The 23,182-nt window shown below is 41.1% G+C and overlaps 1 protein-coding gene and 1 long non-coding RNA gene across 9 annotated transcripts; both read right to left on the bottom strand.

The window, feature by feature from the left end:
• Window positions 1-1,727: 1,727 nt before the first annotated feature.
• On the bottom strand, window positions 1,728-21,360 carry LOC309710356 (uncharacterized protein; the record flags this gene model as incomplete). Of its 6 annotated transcripts, XM_082539733.1 has the most annotated exons (8): window positions 1,728-1,747; window positions 1,940-2,079; window positions 3,175-3,235; window positions 3,470-3,528; window positions 9,766-10,010; window positions 10,460-10,550; window positions 11,353-11,446; window positions 21,259-21,360. In XM_082539733.1, the coding sequence occupies 7 exons, from the start codon at window positions 21,358-21,360 to the stop codon at window positions 1,958-1,960; spliced, it is 774 nt and encodes a 257-aa protein (XP_082395859.1). In that variant the 3' UTR covers window positions 1,728-1,747; window positions 1,940-1,957. The 6 variants fall into 6 exon arrangements, with proteins under 6 accessions (XP_082395859.1, XP_082395862.1, XP_082395863.1 ...); XM_082539736.1 differs by lacking the exons at window positions 1,728-1,747; window positions 9,766-10,010 and adding an exon at window positions 3,886-4,022 and having other exon boundaries at window positions 1,857-2,079; XM_082539732.1 differs by lacking the exon at window positions 1,728-1,747 and having other exon boundaries at window positions 1,859-2,079.
• Window positions 12,528-19,599, bottom strand: LOC309710432. Of its 3 annotated transcripts, none has more exons than XR_014277710.1 (2): window positions 17,066-19,599; window positions 12,528-15,914 (listed from the first exon to the last, which is right to left on the bottom strand). It is a non-coding gene; the product is annotated as an uncharacterized lncRNA (long non-coding RNA). The 3 variants fall into 3 exon arrangements; XR_014277711.1 differs by having other exon boundaries at window positions 12,528-15,069; XR_014277712.1 differs by having other exon boundaries at window positions 17,117-19,599.
• Window positions 21,361-23,182: the final 1,822 nt, after the last annotated feature.

Here is a 23,182-nt window from a genome sequence, read left to right as displayed (position 1 = left end):
GTGTCTCTAATAAAACCGCTGTAACTTCAGAGGTAATGTTCATAAATTGATTAATGGTTTTCTTTCGTTTTTGATGTACTGCAGAATATTTTTATAAAATCCCAGGCCAGGAAAATCACCTTCATGTTTTTCTGTGTTTTATCTTCAGCTACGTTGACACAAAGGCATCTGCTGTGATGCTCACACCTTTGATAAAGTCTGGAAAGTGTCAGCTTCCTTTTTATAGATACAAAAATATGTAAATTTACTGATCTGAATTATAATATTTCTGACTGTCTGAGGCAAAATTTCCCAGATTCAAATCAAATTGAATCGAATTGAATCAAATGGAATCGTGGATCGAATCGATTCAGTACCTTGTGAATCTGAATCGAATCGATTCTAGAAATCAGTGACCATACCCAGCCTTAACGAGAACGCAAGTACGCATATTGAGAAAGGGGCCCTTTCTCAATTCTAAGTACGCGAGTACATACTCACGTTCTCGGTGACACCGGACTTGCGGAGACCGCACGCGAGCACGGACTCGCGATTTGTACAATTGGAACACCAGCGTAATGGATGATGTCACAGGTCCGGAGTTTTTACTGCTGCTTTAGTGGACACTCAATACAATAGACAGCTGCTGGGGTTTGGGGTTTGTTTAACCTGAGTAGCGAAAAGACCACGGGGGGTGTTGAAAACGATGTGCCAGGAGTCCGTTGTTCTCGCCGGCTCTAACTCCTCAACCTCGCTTTCTGCTATGGAGCTGGCAGGTCACAGACGTCTCCGAAAACTTCGGAGCGCGTTTGGAAATATATGATATCTTGATAAATCGAGCAGATATTTGAAGTTTACACAGCTACTTTCTCGCTTGAAAATAACTTAAAAGTTTATTTTGTGACCCAGAAAGAGTAATATTTAAACGTTTTTAGCCCCACTCGTCAGCCATTGCCGCGTTTGAGTTTTGGACGAAATGCATTCTGGGATATTTAGCTGTACCAAGTCCACACAAGTCACCACCGATGCATGCTCGATAAAACGGGTGGAGTGAGAACACATCCGGGACTTTTGTGCGTTCTCGGCTTGATGCGTACTTCGAATTGGAACAGTACTTGGTCTCCGACTGATGACGTATCACAAGTACACGAGAACGCAAGTACACACAAGTACGCATATTGAGACAGGGCCAGGGCCCCAGTCTACATGCGGTGTCTCACTGAATAAAGCCCCACTACAACAGTGACATGTGGAACCTTATTATTACAAAAAAAATTAATAAATTCACATAATAAAAAAAAAAAAACGATATACAATGCATTTTTGATAATGTTCACTGTGACTCACTCAGTACATTATATCTCAGCTACAGAAGCACAGACCCTATTTACTAACATTTTACATTAAATCCTTCTGTCAGGTTGCACTGGCCAAGCAGAGTCTTAAATAAGAAAGGAGGGTATGAGCACCGCTGGACTGCACCCAGGACCAAACCGAAGTTGCTGGCTGCAATTCTCCTCTTGTGATATACTGAACTTTTATAAACAAAGACAAATTAAGAGACACAGTTAACTAAAATTTCTTGCTTAACACCTAACAGACTTAATTTCAAGGCACTTTCTTACTTCAATGCATTCTTCGTTTGCCCAACTGTTGCTTCCTTGACCTGTTTCTCCTCTTCCTTAGACACAGCCAGTGATGCCAGTAAATAATTAGCCTTGTCTTCTGCTTGGGCAAATCGCAGGTTCCTTAGCACTCCATCAAATGTCTTTGTTGGTAGAGTCAAGATTTAAAGCAAAAGGATTTTAAAGGTTTTAATGGGACCAAGCAAACTTGACCACAGAGTAGACAAAGTCGAGTGTAGAGTACACAAAATACATATAAAATTAAAGTGGGGACAGTGGAGGCAAACACAATGATCTGTAGTTTACAGGAGTTTACATAACTGTATAATTTATACCATGTGTTAAAGTAAATATCAAATTCCCTGAGGGCCTTCTGGACTCAAAATCCACCCCATCCCTGTAAAACGCTGAAGTTTTGAGAGAGATGCCATTGCCCATTCTTTGTCCTCCTGGGTGACAGGTCTTTTGATTCCAGCTGAAATAAAATAAAACAAAAAATACTTTTAATAAGTAGTAATTTTAAGATCAGATACTATCGAGCATTTATATAGGACTCTTCACTTAAAGAACACTTTAAATTTTTTGATGTTCACTACATGTGTGTCTCAATATTAAACACAATGCTTTAAGTAAAATTAAGAGAATAATTAGAACAAAGAGTGAATTTTAAATGAATAACTGACCTTGTGTTGTTGATGGTGTCATGTCAGACACTCTCTTGGCAGTAATTTCTTCTGCTTAGGATAATTTCACGCTCTTCTATACACATTCCACATCAGTGCCATACACATTCTTCTCCACCCAAATCAACAATGCAGCCATATGATGGCACTTATCTTTGCCAATCGGGCACTCCCAGGAGCTGAACCTCACTGACTGACCCTCAACATGCACGTACATTGAAAGAAAGTTAATGCTTACCCTAAACATTCTAACAAACACTTGCAGTGCTGCTGTGTGTACTGGCACCACTGTAGCTAGTCACCTGGCAGATAGATAATCTCAACTAGGCTAACATAACTAACTCTCCAAAAAACTCTGTTATGGAGATTTTCAATTTTGTTTACTTCCACTGTTTTAGCAGTGTTGTATGTGCGTGTGTGCGTTTTATTAAATACATTAGCCGGTACAAAATATATCATGTCAGCTGGCTAGCTTACTTCTAACTCACCTCAACCTTATAAATCTTCCTTTTCATGGATGCCTGGATACTACCCTTTATAATACTGCCTGGGAGAACAGTTACACTGACCACTTTATATCATGGCCTGGATCTGGGGACCCAGGACTTATGTCTTTTTGTACTTACCTCGGGCTGGCGATCCTCATGGGTCGTCCTCCTCGGGAGGTCCTTATAAATATGTTTATTTTCCGTGTGTAGTGTTTTGTTGTTTTCTCTGCTTACCCCCTTTCTGTGTGTGTGCTTATTTGTGTTTATGCTTCCGGATGTTTTGGATCTAATACAATTATTTCAATATGTTTTGGAGTCTGATTCACTTTCACATTTTTCCTCTCTTTTCTTTTATACATAAGGAATGAACTCGGAAGCTGTACAGACAAGAATACTCACGATTGCCCCAGTTGTTCAACACATGCAGTGTGATGGAGTGGATGACATCTACTTTGTGGTCCTGAGAGACAAAAAAAACAAGATGGGTTAGTCGGACAAAAGTTTTTTAACTCTTGAAAGGATGGTAAATTTAGGAATACTGTGATTACTATGAGGGAGGATATACAGATAGCAGCGGGTGCTAATCTCGAAGTACTCTGGATTGAAAAGTCTATTTAATAATAATATATAATAAAACGGCATTATCTGAGTAATTTTCATGGAATATATTATGAGCTTAATATGTTTTTTATACCTCACTCATGAACAGGGTGGAAAAGTCCATTTTCAGCCCTCCAATACTGAAAATCAATCCTGGTGGATGAAGAGAAACACAGAATAAGAAGAGAAGCTTAATCCTGAAGAAAAGCACGTAGTACTACCACAAGGCCAGCAGGAGGACCAAAAGTCCCAATGCGTTCATGGCTCTAAAGCAGGGGTGCCCAATCCCGGTCCTCGAGAGCTACCGTCCTGCAGCTTTTAGATGCATCCTTGTTCCCACACACCCGAATCAAATGAATGGCTTGTTATCAGGCCTTTGCCAAACATGATGGCATGCTGAAGAGGTAATCAAACCATTTGATTCAGCTGTGTTGGAGTAGGGATGCATCTAAAAGCTGCAGGATAGTAGCTCTCGAGGACTGGGATTGGGCAGCCCTGCTCTAAAGAGACCTCTGTTGCTGTCACTACTGTAGTCAACAAAATCATCAGTGTTGTAGTCCACAGTGTCACGGTCATCAGTGTTGTATTCAACTGTGTCTTGGTCAATATTGTCAGGGACTGGACGGGGCCGTCGCCTTTTGGAAACTCTGCACAGAAAAAACAAAATCATGTAAGAAAAAATCTACATGGAAGAACAAATGGATTATGATTACAAAACATGCATCTATGTCAGTGGATGACAACAAAGAACATGTAGACCAGCACTAACCTGTGTAAAGTCTCCTTGTAGGAGATTAAGGGCTCTCCTTGGCAACCATAATAGCCGTTAGGACACTCGAGCCAAACATTAGCGGGCATCATTCTAGCTTATAATCAACAGCGGATCCGGTTCGGATGAGCTGGGAAACGACTGGATCCAAATCAAGTTCCAGACTCGCTGTGCAAGTGGACTCCGATCCGGACCTGGTTCGCGGATCTGTTAAAGAAGACATTACAGGCTCTTTATTTTGGTAATACACATTAGTCCTTCTATGCCAACTAAAATATCTTTATTGTTATATTTGTTGCCATTTCTGCTATCCTCTTGCAGGACTCTAGAGTGCGACCAATTTGGTCGCAAATGCGACCAAATTTTTCACTGGTGCGACTAAAAAAAATATTTGGTTGCACCAACTGTTTGGGTAACAAAAAAACAAAAAAAATTTATGCAACTCTCCGTGTGGTCAACAACAGACACACATTATGCCCCTCTCATGGACCAAACCAATCAGAGATAGTCAAGGGCGGGACCTCTCTATTTGGCCGTGGTCCAGTTGAAAGTGCAGATGGATAGAGGGAGGTGAGTAGCTTTAAATATAACTGTGTTTTGTCAGAAACGCCAGATTCTCAGATTAAAGCTCACAAAACTATTTCAACAACCACCAAACAGCAAATGAGAGCAGGTACACGGATTCCACACAAAGACGTAAACACAGAGTGGACCCGACGCATCAGAATCAGCTTTGTCTTTCTCGGCATTCTCACCCGACGGCCCGTAGACGGACACGCTGTCGGAGCTCACCGATTCTGATGCATCGGGTCCGCTCTGTGTTTACGTCTTTGTGTGGAATCCGTGTACCTGCTCTCATTTGCTGTTTGGTGGTTGTTGAAATAGTTTTGCGCTGATTCTGAGCTGCAGGTTTTGTCTCTATCCAACCAAAATTTGCAGAGCCAGCAGCAAAACAAGCAGCAAACTGCGCTTCACATTTGATAAACATCGTCATGAATTCCCTCTGACTTTTGCTGTTTTGCTTCCACCACGATAAAAATCACACCTAATGCACAGCTCTCTCTCTCTCTCTTTGTACTTCAAGAACAGTTTCCCGTCTCAAATCTCTGTTTTCTGCATTATTCATTCTCTTATTACCCACCAGTCTACCGTTGTTTACAGCGCTGTCGGCCACTGTCGTTTTCTTTTCTTTTTCTTTTTTCACTTAAATGACCTTGGACAGGAAAGCCTAATTTCTGCTGTTCAATACTGAAGAGATTTAAACTTTTTAAAATTATGCAAAATTACAGAATATTTCAGAATATTTTTAAGGTTATCTGCTATAAAAAGCCAGGCCAGAAAAATCTCCTTCATGTTTTTCTGTGTTTTATTCTCAGTTACTTTGACACAAAGGCATCTGCTGTGATGTTCACAATTCTGATGAAGTCACACATGTATCAGTACTGATAAATGATCAGAATTATAATATTTCTGACTGTCTGAGGCTAAATTGAATCGAATCGGGACTTTGAGAACCGGAATCAAATGGATTATAGAAATCAGTGATGATACCCAGCCCTAGTGAGCAGCCTAGGCCCGACAGAAGTGGATGTAGCTGTGAGTAACAAGAAAAGATGAAAAGAACTATTGATAACTTTTTTGTTAAGTTAAGGCCTGATCCGTCTGAAATTCATAGCCAGTGCTCTGACACAGTGCAGTCAGTCTTTGAATGCTGAAAAAGCACAGTGTATCCAGAAAACACATTATATGCTGCAATAAATGCACTGTCCAAGTGTCCCCTCTCCCCACTGCCTTTCAGCAGCATGCAACAGCAAACAGGTTGTCAGAGGAGGCCGAGATGATGATTAAGTTTAACATTTTCTACAATATTGACAAAACACTTAAAGCACAAGATTGTTAGTTAATAATTTAGAAATGAATATTGTCTGTATGGACTGCAACTTCCCCCCCCAAAAAGTGCACATGTAAAACTGCGGTGTTAAGCAATGCGGTTGAAAAATTTGAGTGCGCCTAACTTTTGTGCCGGTGCGCCCCATGGAGAAAAGTTAGTCTAGAGCCCTGCTCTTGGCCAGATCACTCTTAAAAAACACTTTTTAATGTCAATGACACTTTTTAACTGGGTGAATATAAGATATGTAAGTTTGGCAAAAGGTGATTGCAGCTTCTGCCTTGTGACAGGAATGATGTTTGCTGATTCAGTAAAAAGGACTAGATGTTACAGTCCCTGATAATGCATCGATTTAAATGGAGAGACTCTTGAGGGATGGCTGTTATGAGGAAAGGTAGCCCAGAAACTTTCCCAGCAGCACACATCGTTGTGTGCCTCAACTTTCAGTCTTTTACCCAGGCTAATCTGTCATTTTTTCTTCCTTGGTTAGGTTTAGGGATTAGAGATCTGATCTAGATTATCATATCGTCAGTAGTGGACCTTGGATTCATCGGGCGTTTCGGCCATTTTCAGCCTCCGCAAGGCTCCTGCCTACGATAGCCGTAATGCTCCGACAATCCATCAAGCGGTGCGGCTTCGTAGCTTAGCAAAGTCGTACTGAAACATTTGACAGATCGAGCGCCGTGTACCACATACAATCGTTTCGAGGTCAGTAAACACAACCAGAATTTATACATAGGGCACACAGGATTATAAGGGGCACTGTTTTTTTTTCTTTAAAAAATGTTACAAAAACACACCTGCTGTTCTTTTTTCAGGTAGAGTGCTCTGATGTGGCAGATTGAATGAAGCAATTACTACTGTGAGTCACACTGTTAGTAATAGTTGTGACCATTTTTGCTCTTCCTTCCTGTTGTATTAGATTTAAACGTTGGTGTAAACAACTTTAACAACAGCTTCAAAAACATCTGTGTCACAGACATGTTATAACAAGGACTTTATTTTCTTTTGAAACAGTGAACAATTAACGCTGATCATATCTTGTTTGCAGTTTAATTGGTGGATCTGTGGGTGACATTTATTGTCACCTAGTTAATATTTGAAGAAACCCATAACTGCACTCTGTTTAAAAGCTGATTTCTATGTCATGTGAACTAGTCACATGAACTCCTGTTAACTTTATTTGTTGATGCTGAACTGCAGACGCACACTTTGACTCATATTGATACACTTTATTGGTATACTTTCCACTATTGTCGAGCGGCTTTACATAATATTCTTTGCACTACTGTACATGTATGTGTGTCTTTACTTGTATAAAGTTGTGTGTGACCCTAGTTTGTCCCTGTGCTCATGTTGGTTGTGTCTTTTCTTTCTCACCTTCTCTCAAGCTTACTTCTGCACCCTGATGCTCCTCAATCAGCTCTAATGGATCTTCTGGGTGAATGAGGCAAGTTGTGTAAAGCACTTTAAGTGTTTTTAGTAGAAGAGCACATGAAAGTTTACACAGCTGTGAGGTTGAGCTCTCCAACCACTTCCTAGAGAACATGACGGATACCATTAAAAAAGAATTTTCAGTGCCATGATTCGACTGTTACTGAGCCCCAAAAACAGAGCCAGATGGTGGGATTCGTGTTTTCAGTATTTGTTTTCAAAGTGCTGCTGGGAAGAGGGGGAGCTGGGTGGGTCTTCTTTGAGACGGGAGAGGTAAGATTTCCAGATGAGTTGTATAGTAGCAGGTGTGTAGTTCTACAGAGAAGATAATATACAAAAGTTACTAAAGAGTAAACGCAGAGAAATGAAGACAAGAGACAGAGCCCATTTACTACCATGGCAGGAATACAAACTGGTGGAGATCTATCACCACAGCTCCTAAATGCACAGCCTCTTGATTTCAAACTACCTGCAGATGTGAGTGGATGAGCTAAAGGAAGCAACTCCACACAGAGGTGGAGACCAGAACAAAGCTGCCTCAGACCGTCCGATCTGGCCCAGTCCCTGACTTTCACTCATTTAGAATTTATACATATGACTCAAAAGTCATGCCAACTTACAGGAGGTGACACCATTAGTCAAGAAAAAGGAAAAGAAGCTTTGTTTTGAAATTAACAGAACTAAATAAAATGAGTGTAGAAGCTTGTTTCTGTTATCAATAAGTCCAAATTTGGGGTTATTAAATAAAAATTTCCAGTGAAATCTGCAAAATTCATCCATCCATCCATTTGCTACCGCTTATCCCTTTCAGGGTCGTGGGGGGTACTGGAGCCAATCCCAGCTGTCATGGGGCGAGGGGCGGGGTACACCCTGGACAGGTCGCCAGTCTGTCGCAGGGCTAACACACAAGGACAGACAACCATTCATACTCACATTCACTCGCACATTCACACCTAGTGGCAATTTGGATTATCCAATTAACCTATCCCCACAAACTGCATGTCTTTGGACGGTGGGAGGAAGCCGGAGTACCTGGAGGGAACCCACGCAGACACGGGGAGAACATGCAAACTCCACACAGAAAGACCCCGGCCTTATCACGCTTGTTTAATATACACTGACAATTAAGAATACCAAAAGACATGAAAAATTTCTTCTTCTTAAAATTTTATTCGTGTTGTTTTAAAAATATCTCTAAATTTCCAGTGGAGACAATTTAGAGAATTTTTATGTTTTACAAGAAATTTAATTCAGTCCAAATGAGTTCCAATTGAGGGCCAATTCACAATAACACAGTGCTTAACAAAGTTAGTTGAACATCACCTAATGTAAGAATTTGGGGTGTTCTTATTTCTATGACAGGTGATGTAATAAATTTGTTAAGCACTGTATATGTAGAGTAAAAACCCTACAATATAAGAGAAGAAAAACCCCAACAATCAGATGATCCCCTTTGAGCAAGCACTTGGCAACAGTGGAGAGGAAAAACTCCCTTTTAACAGGAAGAAACCTCTGGCAGAGCCAGACTCAGGGAGGGGCAAGCCCTCTGCCACGGCTGGTTGGGGGTGAGGTGAATCAGACTGCAAACATCTTAATCAGACATGTCTTACCTGGTAGGATGGACATTCGCTTGAGGAAAAAAATGGGTTAAATGGACATTTTTTCCCTCATACAATATTTAAATATGTGTTGCAGCCTGATTCACTTTCACATTTTTCCTCTCTTTTCTTTTAAAGATGGTTTCATGGGAATTTGGTTGTGCCAGCTTTCTTTGAACTCGAAAGCTGCGTAGACACGAATCCTCGCAATTGCCCCACTTGTTCAGTAGATGCAGCGTGATGTAGCGGATGAAATCTACACTGTGGTCCTGAGAGACAAAAAAAAGATGGTGATTATTATGAGGGAGGATATACAGATAGCAAAGTAAGAAAAGTCTATGTGCATGTGTCTAATGGTAGAGTGTACTCACGGGTATCCTGAATGTCTTGTACCTGCCTGTCCACCGAGTACTACAATTGAGAAGAGACCATTTACGTTTACGTAACAGCTTTATGACAATATTAAACTGGCATTATCTAAATAAATTTTCAGCAAAAAAGTACATTTCATATTATGAGCCTCATATGTTTTTCATACCTCACTCATGAACGGGGTGGAAAAGTCCATTTTCAGCCCTCTAATACTGAAAATCAATCCTGGTGTATGAAGAGAAACACAGAATAAGAAGAGAAGCTTAATCCAGAAGAAAAGCACATAGTACTAGAAAGACTGTAATTGTTTGTGGAAGGAGATCATTCACCAAAACACAAGGCCAGCATGAGGACCAAAAGTCCCAATGCCTTGATGGCTCTAAAGAGACCTCTGCTGCTGCCACTACTGTAGTCAATAAAATCATCAGTGGTGTAGTCCACAGTGTCACGGTCATCATAGTTGTAGTCCACAGTGTCACAGTCATCGTAGTTGTAGTCCACAGTGTCACAGTCATCAGTGTTGTATTCAACTGTGTCTTGGTCGTTATTGTCAGGGACTGGACGGGGCTGTCGCCTTTTAAAAATTCAGAATAGAAAAAACAAAATCATGTAAGAAAAAATGTACATGGAGGAACAAATGGATTATGATTACAAAACATGCATCTATGTCGATCGTGGCTCAAGAGTTGGGAGTTCGCCTTGTAATCGGAAGGTTGCCGGTTCGAGCCCCGGCTTGGACAGTCTCGGTCGTTGTGTCCTTGGGCAAAACACTTCACCCGTTGCCTACTGGTGGTGGTCAGAGGGCCCGGTGGCGCCAGTGTCCGGCAGCCTCGCCTCTGTCAGTGCGCCTCAGGGTGGCTGTGGCTACAATGTAGCTGCCATCACCAGTGTGTGAATGGGTGGATGACTGGATATGTAAAGCGCTTTGGGGTCCTTAGGGACTAGTAAAGCGCTATATAAATACAGGCCATTTACCATTTATGTCAGTGGATGACAACAAAGAACATGTAGACCAGCACTAACCTGTGTAAAGTCTCCTTGTAGGAGATTAACGGCTCTCCTTGGCTGCCGTAATAGCCATTAGACTGAAGTCTTTGGCTTCTTCTCAACATGGCTGTAAAATGAAAGGGAAACATGGGGTTAAGTGAGTCTCTAACACAAAGCTTATCAGACTTCATAACTATGATTTGAGCATGTTTCCATCAGAAGCAAATCAGTGCAGATTCTCTTAGATATAAACTTCACGGTGCCAGCTTGTTCTTTTTAATGAACAGAATAATATTTGAATCACACCCATTTATGAAATCCGCTCTTAATACAGAATTTTATTTTCCCAGTGTCTTCAAAAACAAAGCGTGATATTGTTATGATTCATATCATAGCAACAGATCACAACATTTTCTTGCAAAAAAATCTCTTTCACATGTCAGTTTGTTTGTTCACAATGTAGCTGTTAAAATTCAGAAAAAGAGGAAATCACCACAGCAGTAAAGAAAGAGTCAAAGCAACTAAATGAATTTGGCCCAAAATCCTGTCAAAGTCTTTAGAGACATTCACACTAGAACTAAAAACTCATTGTTTATAGATAGATAGATAGATATTTATTTATTATAGTTAATATAGAATTTGGCCTAAAATCGTATAAAAGGGTCTTTAAGAATTAAAAACTCTTTGTTTTTATAGTTAATATACAAAAGGAAATCAATTTTTATCAGACAAGCTGCGTCTAACAGGTAAGCAGTAAAATCACCTTTACAGTAGAATGTAGCTACTAAAAAGTGCTTTTCTGACATAATCAACTGGATATCATTTTTAAAATGTTCAGATTTGAAACACATATATTAAAAGTAAGATGTGAAGCCAAAACATACTCTGTTTTTGTACTTGTTGATTTTTAGTCTAAAGATTGCACTTACCTTCACTTAAAACGAAAGTTGAAGAAACTGAATCGCTAAGTGTGCTTTTCCGTAAATTTGGACGTTTAGCGCTTCTCACTGAACTCATCTGAACTAGTGATGGGTCGTTCGCGAACGAAATGGCTCTTAGACCCGACTCTTTGACGTGAACGACGCGAGCCGGCTCCTTATCGCGAGCCGTCACGTGTGTTTTTTTTTTTCTTTCTCTCACCCTCTCTCTCGCACTTTTTTTCTGCTTCACTCAGCATGCCAGCCTTGTGCTTTACGCTGGGCAGAGGGGGGAGGGGCAGTAGTTAAACTCAGTAGCACAGGAACAGATCCAGAGGGGGAGAGAGAGAAAGAGAGCCAGGGACAACAACGTCACATTAGAAAGGTATAGTAATCATCCACAACTATTTTCAGTTGCAGATGATAAAGGATTCAGAAAGTTTATTCATGCAGGTCCATTTGACAGAGAATGTGCATGTTTCTTTTTGTTTTCATATTTTAATTTATATTTAATTGTGTTGTGGTTTGCAGTGTTTTGTGTTGTTTCACTTTAAATTTGTAAAAGGAAAAAGCTGAAAATTTAAATAGTTAAAAGTTGAAATGTGAATAGTTGATTTTTGTATTATATGATTTATTTATTACATTTTATGTGGAGTGAATAAATAAAAGTATTTTTACGGTGGCCCCTAGAGATAAAGCACATACAAACTTCAAATCACGTACAAACTCGGAAGCATGTACAAACTCCAAAACACGTAAAAACTCTAAAACACGTAAAAACACGTACAAACTCCAAAACACGTAAAAACTCCAAAACACGTAAAAACACATACAAACTCCAAAACACGTAAAAACTCAGAAGCACATAAAAACTCAAAACACGTACAAAAGACAACAGAAGTGCTCCAGGATGCTGGGGGCAGTGTTGAACTTTTGTTACCGAGTGGCTACACAAGCCAGCAAGTACCAATTGAAGGAAACTGTTTCCAGGGCCTACTCCGTGGATCGGCTTCCTCCGAGGCGTGGACGTCTATCAGCAGAGAATGTACCTTCACCTATCAGCAGAGAATGTCCCTTAGTCTGTAACACAGTCAAATATATTCTCAAGTAATATTCAAGCATGCCATTCAGCGTGTTAGTACGAGCAGCTCGGGAGCAGCTTGGGAGAACAAGAAAACAGAGACTGCTTTAGATTGTCTTCCCAAAGTGACTCAACTTTATTCACAAGTACAACAGTTTATATAGAGGGTAAAATTCATGAGACAGCAGATTATCAGTTTAAACCAGTACAGACCAAGATAAGGCAGCGTCTTCCTGCCCTTGGGTGAAGAAGCATCCTTTGTGTAGTTTATTAGTTCAGCTACAATTGTGATTATCTCAGCGACATATTTTCAAGGCACAAAACGAAGAGTTCTTACATTAGTGAAATCTGAAACAAACCATTTGGCCTTCAACAGGCGTCTAAAAGATTAAGAAACTAATGTAGCTGAGGGAGTGATCTCTGTGGTATTTCAACCTTGTACCAGCCTGTGATTCTCACACATCAATTCTTGGGTCAAAGAGAAAAATAACTAAAACAAAGGGGCCTTATTGAATGACAGAGTTTTCCTGCATAATGTCACTATAAAACAATATCCAGTAAATGCTACCATGGTACTAAAATACCTAACAGTTCCCCTCTTTTATTATTTTTTTAAAATAATAACTCAAATAGAAAGGAAAAATCACAAATGTAATAACATAATATAAAAAGCAAATCATAAAATGTAATAGTTCACAACCTAATGTTCAATATACACATCAGGAACATCATTGGTAACATCTGGCACATCCTCAGGATCAATTTGTGCTAATTGCAAATACATTGAAGTAGCTGTACTAGTAGCTATATGGGTTATCATTGAAAATGTGGCTTGCAGAAATGTGAACAGGGTTGCACTTTACAATACGAAATAGTAAATAAAAATCCTAAGGTTAATGCAGTAGATATGATTAATAACCTAAATATATAAAAAAGACAGTTCTTTAGTCGTCTCCTGGCCTGGTCCCAGGTTCGAGAGACACCGTATAAGCGTCGTGTGATGACAATGGGCATTTCATTTTCTCCATTATCAGGATGAAACGAGTCTATCTTTATCAGGTTAGACATTGTGTGGTACTCTAGGCTTTCTGTTCCTGCTGGATGTTCGAGTACCTTGTTGTTGTTCAGGCGGGGGATCAAAGGGCTTTCTGAGTCTTGGCTCTTTCAGGCGTTGTGTGTTAATCAGTGATTGTGTGTGTGTAGGTGGATTGGATCCGGGCGCTGGCTCGCCTGAGTCGTCATCTATAGGTGTATTGAATCCGGGCGCTGGCTCGCCGGAGACGTCATCTACTTGATCCGACGCCTTAGGTGGTTTGGTGGGGCTGGTCTTAACCCTGCTGGCATGAATCCACTGAGGTTGTCCGTCTGTTAGGATGCTGGTTCTCGTCACTGCAAGTACAGTCTGGGGGCTGGAACACGCGGCCTCCCCGAGTGCCCTTGGTTTTAGCGACTTTACCAATACCGCATCTCCTGGTTTCCACGGATGGGTTGGATCTATGGAAGGGAGAGGCTGAGAGAGACAAACTTTCTGATAGTTATTATTCAGTGTTTCTACCAGGTTATGAACATAGTCAGACAATGCAGTGTCTATGTCCCCTTCCAATAGCGGTGCCCCTCTGGAGGCTGACCATGGTGTTGGAAACGGTCTTCCCATGATTATTTCAAATGGAGATAATTTGGTTGCTGCGGATGGAGTCATTCTAATCTCGCAGAGGATTTGAGGAAGTAGTTTGATCCAGGTCATTCCTGTTTCTATCATTGCTTTAGTCAGGCGATTTTTTATGGTCCTATTCATTCTTTCTACAACTCCTGAACTCTGAGGATGGTATGGCACATGATATTTCCAGTCTATTGCTAGAGTTTTAGCACACTTTTGAATTACTTCTGATGTAAATGAAGGTCCTCTATCACTGTTAATTTGGTGAGGTATTCCAAGTCTGGGTATTATTTCATTGCACAACTTTTGACAGACTACTTCTGCAGTTTCTTTTGATGTTGGGTAAGCTTCTACCCATTTACTAAATTGGTCCACTATTACCAGTAAGTACTTGATGCTTCCTTGTGCTGGCATGTGTGTAAAATCAATTTGTAATGTATGAAATGGGAAATCTGGTTGTGGTAAATGCTGATGTTTTGCTTTTGGTTTTCCTACATTAGTTCGTGCACATGTTAGACAGGTTGCTAATATGCGTTTTACTGCGTGTGATGTTTTCTCGATTACAAATCTTGATTTTATTGCTCCTATTACCCCTCTTTGTCCGACATGACTCACACCGTGAAAATGGCGGACAAGGATTGGCAGTAGTGAAGATGGGAGGGCAATCAAACCCTCAAGGTTTTTGTATAAGCCGTCTCTGTTATCTAAGGTACAATCATTACTTTCCCAGTAAGTGTAATCTAAGGCAGAGGCTTGCTCTTGTATGAATTTTAGGTCAACATTTGTTTCTAAATAGTCTGGGAGCGTGACAAGTGGCAGCTGTAAAGGCAAAGATAATACTTCCCTTCTGGGTGGTTGCTGTGAGGCAGCAGCTGCTTTCGCGGTTACGTCTGCAAGAGCATTTCCCACTGCTTCGTCTGTGTCAGCCGTGCTGTGCCCCTTCGTTTTAACAACTGCAATTGCCGATGGCAGCTGTATAGCCTGCAAAAGTCTTTGAACAAGGTCAGAATTAGCGATCGATTTTCCATCAGCAGATCTAAATCCTCTTTGTCTCCACAATGTGCCAAAGTCATGCACCACACCGAATGCATAACGGCTATCAGTGTAAATTGTTACCCGCTTATCCACATGTAACTCACAGGCGCGTATTAAAGCCATGAGTTCTGCTTTTTGTGCTGAGTGAAATGGTAATGAGTGAGCCTCTAGTATGATGTCAGGCAATGTCACCACCGAATAGCCACAAAGAAATAAGTTGTCATTTGGTTTTGAACAGGACCCGTCCACATAAACAATGACTGAGTCTGGGATTGGTGTCTGCTCTAAGTCTGGGCGTGGTGCTGTGGATTCCTGTATACGTGTCATACAATCATGATCGTCAGGGTCGTCTGAACCATCCTGTCGGTCAGAGGAACACAGCATACGAATGAGTAAGTGTGCTGGCGAATTGGGTGTGCTGCTTGCTTTTATAGTGAGATTTGCTGTTGAAGTCAGTGTAGCTTCATAACCTGAGCGACGTTGTGCGGTCATGTGTTGTGTAGTTATGTTTGCTAGAATGGTCGTGACCTGGTGATTGGTGTGTAGAATAGTGTCATGTGAGAGTGTGAGCTTCTCGCAGTCCCTTATCATGATAGAGCAAGCTGCTACTGCTCTCAGGCAGGCCGGCATCCCCTGAACTACTGCTGGCAGCACCTTTGAGTAGAAGGCTACTGGACGGTAGCCACAGCCATGCTCTTGGGCCAATACACCTGCACAGGTTGTGCCGTTCTCTGTGACGTACAGGTGGAACGGTAAGTGGTAGTCAGGCAGACCCAAACAAGGGGCGGAGGTCAGCGCTCCCTGTAATGCATTGAAAGAGGCAGTCATTTCTGTGGACCACAGTATTCGAGGAGGCTTGTCTTTTTTGCAGCATTCACGCAGAATGTGGTCATGAAAAGAACAGTCTGGTATCCACTGTCTGCAATAGTTCACCATGCCTAGGAAAGACAGCATTTCTTTCTGTGTAGTGGGCTTAGGGACAGAGGTCACAGCTTTGACCCTGTCTGCAGTCATGGAACGTTGTCCGTGAGACAGTGTAAATCCCAAATATTGAACAGAAGTCTGACAGTACTGCATTTTCTTTGCTGATGCTTTGTGGCCAGTCTGTTGGAGGTGCTGGAGTAGCATGTGTGTGGCAGTTTGACATAGTTTTTCACTTTCAGCACAGAGGAGGAGATCATCTACATACTGGATCAGAGTACAGCCCTCTGGAGGAGTGAAGCCGTCCAGGGTAGCACGTACTACCATTGAGAAAGCCGCAGGGCTGTCTACCATGCCTTGGGGTAAGCGAGTCCATGTGTACTGCTTATCTCTATGTGTAAAAGCAAATATCGGCTGTGTGTCTTCATGCACAGGTACTGAGAAAAAGGCGGAGCACAAATCCACCACAGTAAAATGTGTAGCTGTTGCTGGAATAGATGTCAGTATGCTGGGGACATCTGGGACAATAGGTGGCAGAGGCATAATGACTGCATTAACTTGCCTTAAGTCTTGTGTGAAACGCCATACGCCAGGTTTGTTAGGCTTTGGCACAGGATTGACAGGAGTGTTATATGGAGATACTGTGGGCTTTATTACTCCAGCTGTCAATAAATCTCCTATGATGATGTCTAAGGCTGCGGCTTTTTCAGCGGAAATGGGATATTGCTTGACATATACCGGCTTGTTGTTTTTCAGCTGAGCATGATAAGGTGTACAGTCAATAAATCCTACATCATTCTCACCTCTTGACCATAATGTCATGTTTTGATATTCAGCTGGCAATGTGACAGCAGAGATAGTACAGTGTATGGGGTAGGTTAGATCTATGTGTTGACATGGTGCAGTGATGTCATAGCCTATGTCTGAGTTATGTGACAAAACCACTGTTTGGCCTTCACTGGTGTGAGCAGTTATCATGTTGTTGAACAGTGTGAGAGAAACAAATATGTGGCTTCCAGGCATGGGGCTACCTGGTAACGGTGTTTGCACATGTTTTTGACACAGAGTGTGACGTGGGATACCAGTCAGATGGATATTGAGTTCATTCTCCGCTGAGGCGTCCAGCTGACACAGAGGATGTTCCTTCTCCATGGTGTCGGTGCATAGGGCAGAGAAAACATAGCTGTTATCAGTATCTGCAAACATTTCACCCTTTGTGTTAAATGAAATACACAAGTTCATTTTTGCCATTAAATCTCTGCCTAATAGATTCACAGGCGAGTTTGGAATAATTATGAATGGATGATATGTAATTTCATCTGGTTTTGGGCCCCAGCGTGTTTTTAGAGAATGAGTTTTGGGGCATTGCACTAGAGTTCCGTTTATTCCCATGGTGTTGATGCACACAGAGGAAACAGGCCCACTATAGAATTTTCCAGACAGTGAACTTTTAGTGGCTCCACTGTCAACTAAAAAGGAATAAATCTTTTCACCTATCTCTATATCTAACATGGGCAAGCTTTCTGTGTTACGGGACAATTGCAAATGCAGCATCGTGTGTAGTGCTTCACACTGTCCCTCATCATCACCTGGGCCTCCCTATTGTCGGTCCAGTCTTTCGTTATCATATGGGTGGGGATTAAAATGTGGATTATAAGGTTGCTGCCTAAGTGCAAAGGGGCCGTTTCTTTGATGTGATTCCTGTCTGCGTTGCCAGTTACCTTGTCTGTAAGAGCTCTGCTGACGCCTAGTGGCAGGAGCTGGTCCTGTGTTTTGTGGTTGAGATCTACCTGCTGCTGATTTGCATTCCCTCCTCCAGTGTCCTATTATTCCACAATAAAAACATACGTCTCCACTCCTATCTCTCCTTCTGAAATCTCCCTGCTGCGCTTGTTGAGGGGACGGGGCCCCTGCATACATCATTTTTTCACTTTCCTCTGAGCCTTCAACATCAAAGTTCAACAACATCTTAACAGTTTTAGCCTTCGTGCTGTTGGGGAAAAGATCTGCACCAGCTTTTGTTTTGACAAGTGTGATAAAGTTCTTTATTTTCATGTCATAGAGATTATCAGTGGCAGTCAGCTTCAATAGTTGTGAACATTCTGGATGAATATTGTTTAAGAATGTTGTTATGAAAATCTGATCATTTCCTCCTTCAGGCATGCATGCCTCATTAGTCCAGCAGTGTGTGAAACGTTTCATAAACACTAGAATGGATTCATCTGGCTTTTGCTTACACATGGTTACTGCATTTAAATCAATTTTATCTCTAGACATTGTGAGCAGAAATCTCTTTAGATTTTGAAAAAAGGCTGTGATTTTGTCATCATTTATCCACAAAAACGAGGAGGTGTTGGCTGCTTGGTCATTTTTAGGGTCTAGTTCCTCTACTTCTTCAATAAGCTGAGATTCAGTCACACCTGGGATTCGTTGACATAATATATATCTATAGTCAGGCCCACCCAAGTGGTGGTATCTGGTACTTCTCTGTAATGCAGAAACAAAGGCTGTAGGATTTTGTAGAGGATCGGGGAGTTCTTTAATGGTTGCTGCTAACTCTGAAATTTTAGGGGGTTGAATGCAACACATGTCCCCTATTATCATGAACGGGAGGGAGGTGCTGACGTCATTAAATTGTGATCCCTGCTTTTCTTTATAACGGGTGTTTTTGTGGGGGCCCTCTTGAGTTTTTTCCTCTTTTTTCTGCTTTAAGTAGTTCCTTATTAAATTTCTGGTGTTAGTTATTGCTTTTGGCACAGTCAAACCATTCGCTACTCTAGTGTGGCGCTGAACATGATTATCTATGACAGAAACGGCTTCCTGCAGTTCAGCTTCCGTACGTTCAGTTAAAGGATCTTTCATGATTTCCTCACACTCTGCCATTAACTGTTTTGTTTGCTTTTTATGTTCCTGTAACTCTCTTTCTCGTTCAGTGTATTCTCGTTCCTGTCTTTGATCTAGGTTAAACCAGTCATCTTCTTCTGATTTAGGTGTCATTTCAGTGCCTTCCTCACTCTTTTGGGATTCTGCTGTTAAATCAGGATATACGCGCTGATGACGTGCAGCCGCCGCAGCAGCTATTAATTCTGTTTTTTCATCATAAGGCGGCGGAGCCGTAGGTTGAACGGATGGGCATATAAGGCTAGTTTTTTCTGCAGTGGATTTACTAGAGCCTGCACTGGCTTGATTTAAAGCATTTACGTCTGGCTCGGGTCCTTTTTTCCATAGTGGTAGCATGCGATTGGTCACATCACGACATTCTATCATATATTTTTTACAGGACTTTTTAATCAGCCTACTTTTCTTATCACAAATAGTATTTAACATTTCTACTGACCTGTTTTCTGGCGATAATCGTTCGGGATAGGGCTCCGGAAATACATTAGGATGCATTAAAGTTATAGTTCTTAAGTTCGAGACGAAATCAGTCACGTAAGCACTTCCGCATGTTCTGGATACGTAATCATGGAAGTCTTCATTGATTCGCGAGCGTGGGTTAAACGTAACCGGAAGTGGGAGTCGTACTGAGCCGCTATTTGTGATTTTATATTTTATTTTTTTTCGGTTTTACAGTTAATTTTGATTTTTTATCGGACCCGTCTAAGGTCTTTGAATTATTCTGACCCATGGTCAGTGATTTCCAGAGGGGTTTAGACGCTTTGAAGGATTTAAGTTAGTTTTTATTTTTGCTGTGGCACACCTGAGGTTACTTGATTTTTTGCTAGCAATTTTATCTTTTTAGTGAGCAACTTCTCACTTTTTAACGAGCAACTTCTCGTTTTATGACCCCAGGCAACTTCCTGTGTCCTTTCTGCTGGTGAGCAACTTCTTAGTTTATGACAGCAGGCAACTTCCTGTGTCCTTTCTGCTTTTATTTACAAAACAACAGGCAACTTCCTGTGTTTCTATGTGGGCCACTAAAGAAGGCTCCTCAGTGTATCCCACTTGTTACTATGTGGGCCACCGAAGAAGGCCTCGTCAGCGTATCCCGTTTCTATGTGGATCACTGAGAAAGGCATAACACAGTCTTATAAAATAAAAAGACAAGTGCCTACCTTCGTCAGGATCCCACTTCTGACACCAAAATTGAAGGAAACTGTTTCCAGGGCCTACTCCGTGGATCGGCTTCCTCCGAGGCGTGGACGTCTATCAGCAGAGAATGTACCTTCACCTATCAGCAGAGAATGTCCCTTAGTCTGTAACACAGTCAAATATATTCTCAAGTAATATTCAAGCATGCCATTCAGCGTGTTAGTACGAGCAGCTCGGGAGCAGCTTGGGAGAACAAGAAAACAGAGACTGCTTTAGATTGTCTTCCCAAAGTGACTCAACTTTATTCACAAGTACAACAGTTTATATAGAGGGTAAAATTCATGAGACAGCAGATTATCAGTTTAAACCAGTACAGACCAAGATAAGGCAGCGTCTTCCTGCCCTTGGGTGAAGAAGCATCCTTTGTGTAGTTTATTAGTTCAGCTACAATTGTGATTATCTCAGCGACATATTTTCAAGGCACAAAACGAAGAGTTCTTACATTAGTGAAATCTGAAACAAACCATTTGGCCTTCAACAGGCGTCTAAAAGATTAAGAAACTAATGTAGCTGAGGGAGTGATCTCTGTGGTATTTCAACCTTGTACCAGCCTGTGATTCTCACACATCAATTCTTGGGTCAAAGAGAAAAATAACTAAAACAAAGGGGCCTTATTGAATGACAGAGTTTTCCTGCATAATGTCACTATAAAACAATATCCAGTAAATGCTACCATGGTACTAAAATACCTAACACCAATGACTGGATTTGTTGTGTGGTAGTAACAGGTAAATGAACATTTTTTTTTAAATTATTTGAATATATATGAGTGCCTGTGTATAAATACACAAACAATACACACATGCTTTCAATTGTGTAATTTAAGTGATCTAGTAGCTCTGCTTTGGAAGTTCAGTTCATGCTAGAAATGTGTCTTGGAGTTTGTACGTGTTTTGTCTCTAGGGACCACCGCATATATTTATATATAAACATATATAAATAAAACCACTTTTTTTACGTTAGTAATTCCTTTTGTGCATAATTTTATAATACTGTTAATAATAAATAAATTAAAGCAACAAAACAACCTGAAGAGCCGGTTCGGAGCCGAAAGAGCCGGCTCTTTTTAGTGAGCCGAACCGAAAGAGCCGGTTATCTAAAAAGAGCCGGAAATCCCATCACTAATCTGAAACAGAAAATTTAGGTGCAGAAGAAAAATTTCAAACCGCAGCTTTTTCAGTGACGTTACAAACAGACACATGCACAAATCGAATATAACGCACGCGCGTTCCATAAGAGCAGCACTTCGTGTGCGCACGCGCAAAGGTGTGAGCGTAGATCTGTTTTGTTTTTTTTTAATGAAATTTGCTCGAAATTTACCTTTCCTTCTCAGTCCCTTTATAAACACCGCATCATATTGTCAAAATTCATATAGCATATATCTTAATGTCACGGACCGGCTCTGGAGGACTCAGGGGTCCGAGAGCAGTGTCGTCTACTGTTCTGTCCACATTTGTATGTAGAGTATGTAGAGTGTGTGTGTGTGTGTGTGTGTGTGCGCGTGTGTCTGCTTCTCTCTCTCTCCCCGGTCCTCGGGGCTGTTGACGGAAGCGCGCGTCGTGGGAGAGGCGTGTCCGGGCGACTGTCGTCATCGGGAGTCCCTCTTCGCTGTTGCTGGCCCACCTGCAGCTGATTACCTGACCAGCTGGTGGTAATCATCCCTCCCGGCTAGGAAGAGGTATTTAACCTGGACTCGCGGCGACAGTCGACGTGGGATTATTACTCCTGACCGGTATAGTCTGTGCTAGGCGTGTGGTTAATTGTGGATTGTCCTTCTTCCTCCAGGAAAGTCGGGCGAAGAAGCGAGTTGGGGAGCACACACACTAAGGGAGCTACAGCACGGGACGCACTGGGAGCAAGGGATGAGCACCATTGGCAAATTGCATCTCTGAGTTAATTGTTGGACTAACCCGTCTATTCACTTTATTTAAAGTGCACTGTGGCATCGCAGAGTCCTGCGTTTTGGGTCCTACTTTCCTCATCCCCATGGTCTGCCAGCCAGACCGTGACAATTAAATAAAAATTTCCAGTGAAATCTGCTAATTGAGTAAGTTAAAAAACAAGATGCAATATGCTCAATGGTCTACCTCAGGGGTCAGCAACCGCACCCAAAGAGCCATTTGGACGTGATTTCCACGCAAAAGAAAATACTGGGAGCCGCAAATACTTTGACATCTAAAATGAAGATAACAGTCTACACTGAAAAAAATAATCAGTGGGATAAACATAAATCATTGTAATCGGTTGCACTTCATTCCGGTCAAATATTTATAGAAACCACTTGTTTATCAGACATGAACTATTTGTGTTAATTGTATTGGACTACTATGTGTTATATTGACAAGATTATTTTATGGTAAGCTTATTTTATAACAAATTTCTAATATATAATATATAATCTAATATATAATTGAGTGTTCAATATATAAAACTACATTAAGGCTGATTTTTCTGTATGTACTGTACACTTTCTCTCAATCAAAGAAATAAGCAAAACATTTTTGAACAATGACCTGTATTTTTGAAAATACTACACAGTTGTAACAATGGACTTTCAATTCAGGCTTCCAAAATATACATGAGTCATATTTGTACAATGCATCTCTTGAAAAACATTCCACAACATTCCTCAAAGTTATCTGCTGTAACCTGAATTCAACCTTGTGGGGCCTTATGACATCGCGCTTATGTAAAAAATAGTTTTTTAAATGTAAGAGCCATAAGGTAATATGGCAACAGGGGTGTAATTATTAAAATGACACAAAGAAGAGACTTAAAATATCATTATAACCCACAGGCACAAAACCAAGAGACCTAAACTGATTAGTATTGGCTTGCTTCTATCATTAAACATCACAATCACTAGACGATGCAATCTGTTTGTAGTGGTGCACCTTGGGAAAAAAATTGCAAACTGGTGAAATTGGTGCAAGGCACCATTTCCATTGAGAAAAATGGAAATTCAAAGTTAGAATTTTTTTTTAAAAGAGCCATGGCTTGAAAAGTGAAAACTGCAGTAATAAAGGCCCCAAGTTGAAAAGTGCCAGAAAAATAAG

The sequence above is a fragment of the Aulonocara stuartgranti genome, assembly GCF_965226115.1.
Source record: "Aulonocara stuartgranti genome assembly, chromosome: 1".
NCBI lineage: Eukaryota > Metazoa > Chordata > Actinopteri > Cichliformes > Cichlidae > Aulonocara > Aulonocara stuartgranti.
This window is presented reverse-complemented; position numbering and strand designations above follow the sequence as displayed.